A 14,916-nucleotide genomic window follows, 5' to 3' on the forward strand; every position below is an offset into this window, starting at 1 on the left:
ACTAAGGCAACATATGCAAAGGTTATGTATGTGTTTTGTTTTGTATTCACATGAAGGCACAAATTCAAGGTTAACTCAATTCAAGGCAACTTCAAATAGGCAATACCTTCATTAACACATTTCAAAGATTTAGAAAATTCAGTAACAGTTAAAATCCATGTCCACCTCAATGATTTGAAAGCTAAAACAATACTATCAAACCAAGCAATTTGTTAACTGGGAAAATGAAAACAAAGAAACGGGAGAAAAAGAGCTCATATCCCCAAATACTCAGATTTATAAAAAATTTGGAATATTTGGAGTAATCTTTAGTTTTACGGTAGGAGAGAAGGAACAAAGGTAAGACAAAAGGAAGTGAAAGAAGGCAGAAAAAGAAAACTGAGAGACTAAGTTCTTGATAGATTAGAACAAATTAAGAACATCTTTGAAAAGCAATACACTTTTCAAAGACACTGAGACTCCGTGGAACATATGCTCAGAGCTACTGTCATCAGGACAAAGGATGTATGAGGGGGAGGGAAACCTCATCCTCAAATACAATTGCAAAGCTCCATGTGTGAGAACAGAAAGGGATGTTAGGGATATAGGGCTATCCTCGCTCCCCTCCGCCAAAAAAAGTGACATAAAATATTGCATCATTACATCCAGAGCTCCTTTGGCATCGGGCTTTGAGATATAGTGTGGTTTGTTTAACTAAAAAAGAAAAAAGCCTCTTCCCCCAATTCCTCCATCTTGAACTCTTACTAGTCCAGAGCTGAACCATGTGTTACAACAAAGGCCAAAAAAGCAAACAAAACAAAACTCCTGCATTCTGACGGGAATTGCTATCCGTTCATAGCTGAAAGCAAATCCTGTAAACAATTTAAGACTGACAAAAATTTACCCGGTTTTTTTTTTTTTAAAAAAAGCAACTGAATAGAATGTCAAGAATGGGTATTTCTCAGATTTTGCCCCAAATTTTGCTGGCTGTCATAGTTTATGTAATTAACAGTATCTAATGCTGTTTTGGATGTTTCTAGTTCATACTTTGAACCTGAGAGTGGGTTACCCAGCATATTAAAAGCATGCTGGAAGCAGTTTCTTCCAATCGTGGTTTACTGTAACTTTAGAATCACAGCGGTTACATTTAAGGAATCTTTAATGCCCTTTCAAGTCCATCCAAAGAACAAGTGAAGCTGCTGTTCAGAATTTTGTGCCCAGTGTTTATGTTCCATCGAATCTGTGCCACCCAGGCAGCAGACAAGACATGTCTGAGGGTGCTGGGGTGGGGGTATACACAATGATGTCACACACAGGAAATATCGAGGAGTGGGGTGGGGGGAGACTTGGCACTTCACAAGGCTGGCTCCTCTTCCATAGGCTCGCCAGCAGTTCTGTAAAAATAAACAGGCAATCAGAATACGGCATAAGAGTACACAATGACATTGTAGATTTTCATGCATAATCAAAGCTGATTTTTCAGCTCTCTCTGATGTTTATTTGTGTTATTCAGTTATCCATAAATAGAGTTTCTTTCCTAGGAAGTATAAACAAATGTCAAGTGGAAAAACATTTTAGATCCAAGCAATCATTGGAAATGTTCCTGTTTATATTAAAACATGTCAGAATATTTTATAACTCTAGATTCAGAAATGTACATGTTTTGTGTCTCGTAAAGACCAATAATTTATTGAAAAATTAACTAAGATATTGTACTTTAGTAGCAATTGCACTGATCTCCTATGGAATCAGTTCGCTAAATTTGAGCAGAGGACCTTGCTGGCTTCTGGAGGAGACGCACTAAGACTCTGGTTTTTGCTTCTGTTCTTTCATAACTGGATTGGCTGTCTGCCGGGGGCATTTCAAATCAAATTCTGAATTTGATTAGCAAATCGCTGCTACAGACTCAACGTTTTTACAAGAAATGCACTATGGTAGTGTGTAAATAGTTTTTATTCGGCATCATCTGTGGGGTGTTCTGCTCTGGTAAAACCAAAACTAATTGCTTGGAAATTTATACTTGAGATTTGACCTTAATTTAGTAACACTCTAAGGGTGTTATAAGGCAAACTTTTAGAATTATTTTTAATTTAGTCAAGGGGACAAATTGCAACAGAAATCCAAAAGCATGTGCTAGTTGGATTGTCAAGGGATGAATGCTGGGATTTGAAAGGCTGGAACAATTGAACTGGTCTGAGTTCTGTGTTTTGCTAGTGCTGCAACTGTACATGCAACCACATTTCTGTGAAGCTTCTCTTCTGGGTGTGAAACAGTGAGAAATAGTTTTTTATATGATTAGTAAAAAATTAACGGTAATAATCAATTGATCTTTAAACCATAAATAAGATGAGTAACAAGATATTTAATATTTTGTGTTTGTTTCTTTGGCATTTAACATGCATAAAATTATGTTAAATAGCATACCAATACAGAATTATACCCATGCTACTTCAACGAAACACAATATTTGGCTGATGATCCTCATTGGGTGATAAAATAATAGGTAAGTGGGTTTTTATCCCAGGTTGTTTGACTGCTCAATAGTCTATATTATATAACTAATTTATATTATACTGGAGAAAAATGCTGTAAGACATTGATCTTTATGAAGACAAATCAACTCTTAACCATGTTAGTTTTAAGTTTTACTAGAAAAAAGAGATGTCAATACAATGTATCTGAAAATGAACTAGTCAGTATAATAATAGTGTTTCTACAATAAAGAATATATAGAAGGCTTAACTATGGAACAATAAAAAAAGTGATATTAACACATCTTCCCCAAGTGAGAAGCATTTTGTTACTCACTATTTTACATTGCCCAAATGAAAAAATTCCAAGAGTCAAGTGAACTTCTTACAAATTAAAATTTCTTTGTAAGTTATATTTAACAGTGTACAGGATAGATATTGTGATAAGTGTTTAGAATAGATTTACATATTTTTAAGTTTCTGAAAGAGATTATGAAAGACAGAAATTAGGTACTTTTGAGGGTTTTGAAGTATCCACTAGTGAACCTTATGAATTCTTCAAACCATCCAGCTTATATGTGAACATCGACTTGTGTTTAGGGGAGACTTTTAATTGTTACAACTTTCATGCTAGTAATTTGCCTGCCTGAGTTTTCTACACTTCTGCCTGATTCAGCCATTTATTTATTTATTTATTTATTTATTTATTTATTTATTTATTTATTGCTTTTTTGGGTCACACCCAGCGATATTCAGGGGTTACTCATTGCTCTGTACTCAAGAATTACTCAAGGCGGTGCCCCGGGGACCATATGGGATGCAAAGATTAAAACTCAGGTCGGCTATGTGGAAGGCAAACACCCTACCTGCTAAACTATCGCTCCGGCCCCTGATTCAGTCTTAAGAGGTTGAAGGATTGGGGGCTGGAGAGAGAGCACAGTGGGTAGGGCGTTTGCCTTGCCTGAGGCCAACCCCAGTTCGATTCCCAGCATCCCTGAGCACTTCCAGGGGTAATTCCTGAGTGTAAAGCCAAAAGTGACCCCTGTGCACCACCAGGTGTGACCCAAAAAGAAAATAAAAGGTTGAAGGATTCTGAAATTTGTCTATTTTTTCTAATTCTACAATTTAGTGACCGAGTTTTTCAAAGTAATTGTATATAATGTTTTTCATTTGTATAGTGTTTCCATGATTTTTTTTTTTTTGGTTTTTTGGTCACACCTGGCGATGCACAGGGGTTACTCCTGGCTCTTCACTCAGGAATTACCCCTGGCGGTGCTCAGGGGACCATATGGGATGCTGGGATTCGAACCCAGGTCGGCCGCGTGCAAGGCAAACGCCCTACCCGCTGTGCTATCGCTCCAGCCCCGTTTCCATGAATTTATTTAAGGGTTTTCAGTCTTTCTTACTTGTTAAAAAATCAGTTCTTTGTTTCATTTATTCTTTGCATTGTTTTTATTTTTCTATCATTAAATTTTACTGCAATTTTGTTACCTTTCACATTCTTAGTCCTCCTCTGGTGCTCTTTTTCTAATTTTTTTAGATGTGAGGTTAGATTTAGTCTGTTTCTTGGTATATTCCAATATTGCTATGAAATTTCCTTGTAGTATATTTTTTGATGTTTCTCATATATTTTGGTAGCTTTTGTCTTTTCATTTTTCTCCAGGAATTTCATTTGTCCTTCAGTTACATTTTTGTTACATTTACAGTTACTTAGTTGTATATTGCTTAGTTTCCAAATGGTTGAGCTTCCCCAGTATTCTTTTTTTGTAATATAGTTCCACCTTCACCTTTTCTTTTTTCACAAAAGTGTTTTTGTTTTCTTTACAAAAGTACTATTGTTGTAATTTATTTCCACCTTCTGAGAAGATACTTGGCATTATTTATATATTCTGAATTAGCAATGTCATCCCAAAATGTGGTCCTTTCTGGAGAATGACCTAAATATATTGGAGAAGAATGTGTATTCAACTTTTGAGAGATGGAGAGCACTGTACATGTTTATTAAATTTGCATCTTATATTTCTTCCTTTATACTTAATGTTTTCTTGTTGATTATTTTGTCCAGTTATTCTATCCTGTGGTGAGAGGTGTTAAAGTTTGTTCGTACTAATGTGGTGCTATTAACATCTTTCTTCAGACCTGTTAAAAATTTTCTTTATGTATTTTTGATGCTCCTTCATTGATACATGTACTTAATGAGTTTTAAGAGTTATCATATATAAATATTTTATCATCATTATATAGTGTCCATTTATGTCTCATTAATTTGTTTTAAGCATACTTTGTTTGATAGGACATTCAAAAAACTTTTAGTCTACTATTTGTGAGTATGATTATTTTCAAATCTTTTATTTTTTTGTCTCACAATGGAGATGTTACTGGTGCCCACTCAAGCAAATCGATGAACAACTGGATGACAGTGACAGATAAAATGTGAGGGCAGAGAAAGAGATGCATGTTCAAGAAAGAATATGGTCTACCCATGGGAGAAAAAGCTGAGAAAAGACAGTACACATCTCAAGGTTGAGATGCTGGTGATGGCTAGGTTGAGGATGCATGGTAATCCTAGGGTGCAGAATGCACTACTATATACAATGTTGATTTTATAGTAGGACATCTCTAAAGTGCTACACCTGGATAAGATTATTGTCATTGAAAAGAGCATTGGACTCTTGGTAGTACATTTATATATATATATATTGTTTGGGAGTCACACCCAGAAGTGCTAAGGGGTTATTCCTGGCTCTTCACTCAGGGATCACTCCTGATGGGCTCTGTGGACCATATCCAGTGCCAGGGACTGAAATCCAGTTGCTGCATGCGAGGTAAGCACCTTATATTCTATACTATCTCTCTGGCTCCTCTTCATATTCTTACCCTGACTATTAGCTTATTTAAAGTTCCTTCTTCATTGATTTTGTTATTTCTGAGCCACACACATCTGTGCTTAGACCTTACTTCTAACTCTGTGCTCAACTCAGGGATCACTCCTGGCAGGGGACCATATGTAGTGCCAAGGTTTGAACGTTGGTCTCAGCAGAATGCAAGGCAAGCACTCTACCCACCATACCATTGTCTATTTAACCCCAAGAGCTTCCTCTCTGAGGTGGTCCAATGATATCTGGGTGGTGCCTCAGTTTCTGCATGACTAATGTTCTCCATCTCTAAAGAGTTCAGTATTTTCATTTCAAAGGAATATGGGCTTCATGCCTTTTAGATTCTTCATGCATAGGAAATTTATTCTTAGTTTTTAATTTAAAAAAAACCTTGTTACCAGACACCCTCCATTTGCCTGCATGCTTGCAACTATCCCCTTCTCTCCCCACCCCACCTGCCCATTTCATTGCCTTAAATCTTTAATAATTATGTGGGTGAGGGTCTAGTTTCTACAGTTCTTACAGAAAAGTGGCATGGACCTGCCTATGTGAAGGAGTGAAATCTTATACTAACTTCCTATTAGAGGGCTCAGGCAATGGCTTATTTGGTTTACTTTATTTTTTATTTTTTCTAATTTTTTAAAATTTTATAGACCCTGGCAAACTACCTTTGGAGTATTCAATATGCCAAAAATAGTAATCACAAGTCTCACAATGGAGATGTTACTGGTGCCCACTCGAACAAATTGATGAACAATGGGATGACAGTGCTATAGTGCTACAAACAGAATTTTATATATTTTATTTTCATAAAAGTAGTTCACAATATTTAATTACAGATACTATTCAAACGCCAATCCCACCACCAGGCTTATTGGGTTTAAAAGTTGACAGAGTCTAAAAGAGATCATATAGATAACAAAACTATTTTAAAAATATTAGGTCTGAAGTGGGAAAAAAGAGACAAACTTTCCCTGGCCTAGCAAGGTAGAGTGTTTAAAGAAATAGTAAAACAAGGCTGGAGCGATAGAACAGCTGGTAGAGCATTTGCCTTGCATGCGGCCAACCTGGGTTCGAGTCCTTCGCCCCCTCAGAGAGTCCAGCAAGCTGCCAAGAGTATCCCGCCTGCACAGCAGAGCCTGGCAAGCTATCCACGGTGTATTCGATATGCCAAAAACAGTAACAACAAGTCTCACAATGGAGACGTTACTGGTGCCTGCTAGAGCAAATCGATGAACAGCGGGACGACAGTGTTACAGTGCTGCAGCTAATGCTTTGGTTCCCTTCATTCTTCTCTTGTTTTCTTTATTTATTTTGGCCACAGTTGGCTATGTTCAGGGCTTACTCCTGGCTCTGTGAGCAGGGCTCACTCCTCATGGACCTGATGGATTGTGGAGTGCTGGAGATTAAACCCAGGTTAGCTGTGTGCAATGCAAGTGCCTTTTCTACTGTACTATGTCCCCAGTCCCATGGTTTCACATAATAATGAGTTTAATGGAAAAACAGCCGGGTCGTCGATTAGCTCCTATTTTTTTTCTGTTTTTTTTTTTTTTCTGCAAAATGACACAATAAAGACATGTTACTTAGCCCTTAGAAGAGAATAAATAATATCTAGGGTTTGTTTTTTTTTTTTTTTGCTTTTTGGTTCACACCGGGCAATGCACATGGCTTACTTCAGACTCTGCACTCAGGAATTACTCCTGGCAGTGCTCAGGGGACCATATGGGATGCTGGGAATCGAACCTGGGTCGGCCGCGTGGAAGGCAAACGCCCTACCTGCTGTGCTATCGCTCCAGCCCCAATATCTAGTTTTTATTAATAAGAAGTTTTCAATCCTTGGTGGGTTCACAATCATAGTTCAACTTCTCTAAGAGTTTAGAGATTGGTTGAGGCAGATAGAACTGATTTTATTCTAGAAAGAATAACTAAAAATCCTATTAAATATTCTATCAATTATTACCCCTGAGTCCCTGAATAGCCAATCCAATAATAGAAATAAAGAAGATTGTTACGAGGAGGGCTTCTTATTTCCGAACTTTAATTTATACTATAAAGCTATAGTAATCAAAACAGTGTGGTACTGGAATAATGATAGACTCTAAGAACAGTGGAATAAAATTGAGAGTTTAGAGACAGATCCCAGTGTATGGATAATTAATATTTGAGAAAGGAGCAAAAAAGTATGAAGTCAATCAAGGAAAGCCTCTTACACAAATAGAAAAATTGGTTGGTCATATGCAAAAACAAACTCAGATTCTTATGTAACACCATGCACACTAGTCAAACAAAATGAATTAAAGATCTGAATCCATAGATTATATTTTAAAAAATACGGAATACCTCCTGACATTGATTCTACAGATACCTTCAGTGATTTACTGCCATTGGTCAAGAAAGTTGAAGAAATAATAAACAAATGAGTGTGCATTAAACTAAGGAAATTTTGTACTGAAAGGAAAATAATGACCAGAATAAAAAGAGACTTTGCATACTAGAAGAGAGTATTTACCCACCACTGATCTTATAAATGTTAATATCCAAGATACATAAAAAACTGGTAGAATTTTATAAGAAAAAAATCAAAGAAATAAAGGAAAGATAAGGAAAAGAATCTTCAGAGATGACACAGATGGCCAAAAATCACGTGAAAAAAATTCTCTGCAACACTTATCACCAGGAAAGTGAAAATAAAACAATAACAATTTTTTTTTCTTTTTGGGTCACACCCAGGGTTTACTCCTGACTCTGAACTCATGAATTACTCCTGGTGGTGCTGGGGGACTAATGGGATGCTGGAATTGAACCCAGGTCGGCCACCTGCAAAACAAACACCCTACCCACTCTGCTATCACTCCAGCCCCAACAATAAAAAAAAATTTATCTCACACAGGTGAGATTGGTACACACTACAAAATGAAAAAACAACCAGTGTTGGCATAAATGTGGATAAAAAGGGACCCTCATTCTCTGCTCGTGGTAATGCTGACTGGTCCAGCCCTACTGGAAAACAATATGGACACTTCTCAAAAAACTAAGAATTGAACTTCCATATGATATAACAATTCTACTTCGCAGTATCTACTCCAAAGCCTAAACACCCTATTCATAAAAGTCATTTGTGCACTTGTGTTCATTGCAGAATTGTCTACAACAGACAAAATCTGGAAACAATCCAAGAGTCCAAGTACAGACAATTGCATAAGAAACTATAGTACATATACACAATGGAGTAATAGTAAGCTTTAAGCGAAGAGGAAATTTGCTGCTATGTGGATGGATCTGGAGAGTATTATTTTGAGTGACATCAGGAAGAAAGAGAAAATCAAAGAATGATCTCTGATACTTGGAAAATAAGGAAACATAGAAGAACAACACATGCCCAGACAATAAAAGCTGAAAACTGGTCTTCAAGTAGGAAGCTTACTACTGAGAAGAGCGGGGATGGAGGGATACTTGGGGCAATGGTGGAAGGAAGTGGACACTCCTGTGGACAGTGTGGTGCTGGGATGTTTAATGCATGAAATCCTACCATTAATAGTTTTTTAAAGCATATGGTGCCTAAAAATTTAAGAAATGTTTTAGATCAGTGGGGATACAGGTTAACTTCGTAACATCTCTTCCACTTGGGCAGGAGTTGATCCGAGGGGGATCCATATGTATTCTTTCCCTTTGGGGCCACACCCAGTCATGCTCAGGGATTACTCCTGGCTCTGCACTCAGAAATTACTCCTGGCGGTGCTGGGTGGACCATATAAGATGTCGAGGATTGAACTTGGGTTGGCCGCATACAAGGCAAACTCCCTACCCACTGTATATCGCTCCAGCACCTACTAAGGTTTTTATTGAGGCTAAACTACCTGGTCAAACTTCAGTTGGAGGTAATTCTCCAGTTTGGTGAAGTAAAACAGCATTTCCATATACTTGAATTACCTCTGCACCTGTTCTATATTAATAACAGTTAATTCTAGACATTCTGAGTCCATTAAGAAATTTGTGGTTAAAAGGAGCCTGGTTTTGTGACATTAGTTTGTATCTTTGTCTTTCTTTATTTTTCTTCCCCTGTACCTTTTTTTAAAAAATCTACTTTTTATGTATGGTCAGGTTCCACTTGTATCTTCTCAGTATCTCCTAAAAGTGTTTGTTTGTCTTGAGAAAGCCATGAATTTTACCTCTGTAGTTCTGTGTTTATATTGCCTCTTAAGTTCAAAGAAATGAGCTTTGAGTCATTATATGAGACCTTATTTTACTCTCCTCCTTTCTTTAAATTTGGGTTTATGTATATTTGGACTTTTAGGTAGTATTTCTTTGTCTGATACAGAGACCACTTAGTGAATTTTTACAAAGCTGTTTTAGTGGACATTAAATTTTTCCTATTCATCATCTGTCAAAGCTTTGTGTCATCCCTGCAAAGTTGAGTGACAACCTATACTATAATATTATAAACAGTATTTTAGATGTTTATTTCATTAAATAAAATATAATACTGGCGAGGTCATGCCATTCTCTTCTGGCTCAAAAGATTTCATTTGGTATATCTGTTGTGAGTCTTATAAGATTCCCTTATGATTCAAATTTTACTTTTGCTGCTCTTAGTATTCTATATCTTTGGTTTTTGCTGCCTTAATAACAATGTGACTTGGTGTTCTTTTGGGGTTTATTTTGTTTGGAACTCTGAGATTCTTGGATTTGGATATATGACTTGATCCTCAATTGGGAAAGTTCTTGGCTCTAATTTCTTCTACCAATACTTCTTCCCAAGTCACTGTTTCCTCTCCTTCTGGAACCCCTGTAATGCAGATATAATTCCTCTTGAAGCTGTCATAATCCTTTAAGTTTTCTTCATTTTTATTGGTTCTTCTTTCCTGTGTTCTTTTTAGATGGTTTCAGGTATCTTCTCACACAGACTGTTTTTATTATTCAGCTTGTCATATGGATACTGAGCCTCCGATTGTGTTTTTAGCTCACTCAGCATGCTCTTCAATTGACTGATTGTGGAGGAACAATTTTTCAGACTTTCTCTTTTCTCTATTGAAGATCTCCTCTATGGTTGTCCTTGATCCAGTAAACATCTGTAACATTATCACCTTGAAGTTTTCATAAGAGAATTTATGGGGTATGTTTGTGTATGTGGAATTCTTCCTGGACTTTTGTCTTTGTCCTTTAATGCAGGGGAATTCTTCCATGTCTTGATTGTGCCTGGTTCTATATGAAGACTTAGATGGGGATCTGGTGTAATACAGATCTGGGTGACTTTATTTGGTTTCTGTTTGAAAATACCACACAAAGATGGACTGGGTTGTGTTTCTCTGACCACTGTTGGGAATTTGTCATCACAAATTTAGTGAGTAAGCTATAACCTCAAGACATGACTGACTAGTTCTGTTATTCAAGATTCAGAGCTGCTTATGCCTAACCATGTTGGTAATATTCTTATCCCAAATGTTTTGGGAGCAAACGATGCCTGGCTCTCAAGAGCCCTTGATAGTTCTGTAGCTCCAAGCAAGCTCAGTATCTACCAGGTTGCTTAAGTTTTTCTGCACCCAACTGCCCGTTGGGACAAGCTAATTTAAGAAGCATTTGTAGCTCTATTCCAAGTCTGAGAAAGCCTGGTCTCTCATGACATGTTAAACCATTCAAATGAAATGGCGGAGGGTTTATACGCAGGCAGATATAATCCACAGTGGGGAGTGTTGTCTTTCCTGGGATTGCAGCTGTTAATCAGTTTCTGCAGCTCCTTGGGTTGCAGTAGTGGTACTTGCCCACAGGCAGTTTCCTATTCATATGGGATTCAAACCTTCTTGTGAATGTGCTGGGGATAGCCTCTGTACAAATACTAGATTTAACACTGTGGCACCGGTTGGCTTATTTCTTTTAGAGAAATCTCCACCCACATGTTCTGTTTACACCTCGTCATTTCTGGATCTGTACTCCTTCATGATCATGAAATCCCGCTAAACATTGATTTCTCGAGCAGGCTCAGTAACCTCTCATTTGTCCTTTCCCTGAGATCTTAGAAGTCTCTCTCGATTTGGCCCTCCCAAGGATGTCGCACTGGAAGCTCTTTCAGGGTCAGGGGAATGAGATCCAGCTTGTTACTGGATTTAGCATATAAATACACCATGGGAAGCTTGCAAGGCTGTCCCATGTGGGCAGGAAACTCTCAGAAGCTTGCCAGTTTCTCCCAGAGGGAGAAGTAGGCTACAAGATATCCCGGATATCACTTCTGGGAGGTTGCTTTTAAGTCTCTGGATGTTGGCCGTTGATGGGTTTACACACACCTGAGTTCCTCTGCCAGTACCTTCATGCGTGAGGCCTGTCCGGACCCATGGAGAGGGGCCTCGAGCATGGCTGTAGCTAGGTTCTGGTGGTCTTTGGCCACCGGGAGCTCTGCTCGAGTTGGGGAGGGAAGCTGGAGCCCATCCCCTCCGAGGGGCCCTGGGGAAGACAGCCAGGCATGCAGGCAAGAGACTCTCTGCCCTGTACTCCTTAGCTGTGGTTTTCGTAGCTGCTCCTCCATATTTCATGGCTGAGCATCTATAAGAGATAGTCCCAGGTCTCTGTTTGCCTTCTCACAAAGTCCCCACACAATATTCTGTCTTTAATTTGTTTTCCCATCCTTCACCTCCATTTCAAACTTCTGAAGGGAAACAGAAAGTACTTTCACTTAGCTTCCTTATTATTATTACTATTATCATTATTGTCACTAATTTGCCATCTTGGCATCTCCTGTTTATTCTTTATCATTGATGGATAATATTCTAAATTTCTTGTATTTTCTTGATTTAGTAATCAGTGGGCACTTAGATATTTTCCATGACATGAGTCTTATAGCAAAGCTGCAATAAATATGAAAGTATAGGTATCGTTGCAAGATACTGATTTTATTTGATATAGTCATATGTATGTATTTATAATATGTACTTTACTTACTAAGAAATACAAATGCTGGGTCATATATCAATTTTACTTTTAATTTTTCTTCTTTTCAAATTTTTGCTTTTTGTCTTTTTAACCACACCCAGATATGTTTAGTGCTTACTCCTGGCTCGCTATTTAGGAACCAGGGGACTCAGGGGACCATATGGGTGACACAGATCCAATTGGGTCAGCCACCTACAAGGAAAGCATCCTACCCACTGCACTATATTTCTAGCTCTGACTTTTAATTTCTTGAGCAATCTCTATACTATTTTCCTTACTGGATACACCAATTTGCATAGCTACCAGCAATGTTTCACTCTTCTTCACAACCTAGCCAAAATTTATTAGAATATGCGTTATTATGGTGTAGAATGGTAGGTTTGATTTGAATTTTCCTGATTATTGGTAACACTGAGCAACTTTTCATGATCTGCCTATCATTTGGATATTTTTGTTAGAAAAATCTCTGTTCTGGTCCTTCACCCTTTTCTTAAACTAGATTAATTTCTTCCTTACCGAACTGTACAATTTCCACATATCTTTATAGTAATTTCTTATCAGATATATGTGTTCAAAAAATTTTCTTCTCTTAATAGGGTACACTTTTCTTTTCTAGATTCTTTTGCTTGGCAATTTTTAGTACTAGATAATTTCATGTACTTATTTTTAGTTTTGATTTTTGATTAAAAATATTGAATAACTGTGAATTACCAAGTTACAAGGTCATTCATGATCCATGTGTACAATGTATCAACACCAATCCTTGCAGCAGTGTCATACTTCCCTCCACCAATGATCCTAGTCCAATCCCCACATCCTATCTCTATGGAGGGAACATTTTTCTTTTTCATGTTTCCTCTAAGCCCCTGTGGTCTGCAAAATTGTTACCGAAAGCTTATCACTTGACTATACCTGTCACTTTACCTCCTTTCAGCACCCAATTCTCACCTAAAATGACCACTTTCCCCTATCATTGTCCCCTCCCCCCATTGTGACATGTTGCTTGTGCTTTTGCTACTATGTAAAAAATAACACTGTTCAGATAAAAGTTATGAATTATGTTTTCTTCAGAGAGTTTTGTAGTTTCAAATCTTATGTTTATGCAAGACCCTTCATTGAAGATATGATGATTCCTTCATTGAATATTCTTGAATTCACTGTCAAATATTTATTCATTTTTGTGCTCATTCTTGGGCTCTCAGCCCCATTCCATTTGCTTATGTGCCTGTTCTTATGTCAATGCCATGCTGTTTTGATTTCTAAAGTCCTATGACATCATTTGAAATCAAAATATAAAATGCTTCCAGCATTGCTTTTTCTCAAGATAATGTTAGTTATTCTTTTGCAGTTCTTTATAAATATGCAGATTACTTTTATTATTGATGTAAAAATTTCATTAGGGTTTTGGTAGGATTTGTATTAAATCTATAGATGACTTTGGTAATATTTTAACAAAATTAATCCTTATTCATGAACAAAGAGGTTTTTCCATTTATTTTTGTGTATTTCAATGTATTTCATTAGTGTTTCAAAGTTTGGGTGTGTTTATATTTATAAACTTTATATCTTATTTTGTATTATGCAGCTCTATTGAATTTGTTGATTAGTTATGCTTTTCTGATGGAGTGTTTTATTCTCATATCGTTTTCATGATTTTTGTTAATTTTTTGTTATCATAATTTTCTGGGAATCTTTAAAAGTTACAAAAATTTGGGGGGCAATGAATACATTTTCTTTCTGTTTGACTAATGTTACTGTGCTAATGTGTCACTTTAGTGATGCCATGTTTCCCTGATTCCTCAACATTTCCTGAGTCTGTGGTAGTGGAGCATGGTGTCTTGTTGTATGGACAACTGTGTGGTGCTTGGCTAGCACTATAGAGGATGCTAACTGTAAAATGCTTTGTGGGTCCTGACCAGGGAAAGCAGCAGTGGTGGTTAAACCAGTGGTGTGAACACACTTGATTGCTATGGTTAATTGGAGTGCCTATGCAGTGGCAGGAAGACTGAGACAAACATAGTATCAAGGACCATCAGCAATGGATGGGAAAGATTATGTCTACACTAGAAGATATGGGAGCCATGACTTTTGGCATGGACTTCTGTGATTGTAAAGTTTTGCTCTGTGTACATAGCAGTGAAGACTTCTGAGAGCTCAGGACAAAGAAGTAAGAGTACAAGCTGGGTAGTTAGCTCTAGGAAGCCCAATGATCAGGTCAATGTCAGAAGTCAACTGAGGTCTGAGCCACAAGCAGTGTTTGGGGGCTTGACTAACAAGGTGCACTTCTATGGCTGAAAGATCTCAATCACAGGCATAAACATGGCAATACATGCAATGGCAGGGGTTAGACACACAGGGTGTATAGTTTCAGAACTGGAAAGGCAAACAGCAGGGGAGCTAAGTGGTGCAAGCCAGTTATCAGAGATAGGGTTGAATCCTAGCTGAAAAGCAGCTGTGGAGGTTCTGGCTGTTATGATGGTCATCTATGGTTGCAAAGTCTTGCCGTGGCAGTCAAAATTACTGATGGAAATCAGGCCTGTGGTGTGCTGGCTGCAGAACCAGAGTCGCTATTCCTGAGCTCATTCAGGTGGGCCTCAGCTGTGGGATCCAGGTTGATAGCTAGTACTCATGCAACTACAGACACTAGGACCTGTGGTCACTATGTATTC

At 37.7% G+C, this 14,916-nt stretch overlaps 1 protein-coding gene across 1 annotated transcript in view; it reads right to left on the reverse strand.

Moving 5' to 3' along the window:
* Window positions 1-897: 897 nt before the first annotated feature.
* Window positions 898-14,916, reverse strand: part of HDAC9 (histone deacetylase 9) — a 1,006,394-nt gene continuing 992,375 nt past the window's right edge. Inside the window, exon 27 of the mRNA XM_055131803.1 lies at window positions 898-1,373. Within this exon, the coding sequence (XP_054987778.1) occupies window positions 1,334-1,373 (40 nt within the window). The 3' untranslated portion in view covers window positions 898-1,333. The remainder of the gene's footprint in view (window positions 1,374-14,916) is intronic.

Source organism: Sorex araneus, chromosome 1, assembly GCF_027595985.1.
Source record: "Sorex araneus isolate mSorAra2 chromosome 1, mSorAra2.pri, whole genome shotgun sequence".
NCBI classification, from domain to species: domain Eukaryota; kingdom Metazoa; phylum Chordata; class Mammalia; order Eulipotyphla; family Soricidae; genus Sorex; species Sorex araneus.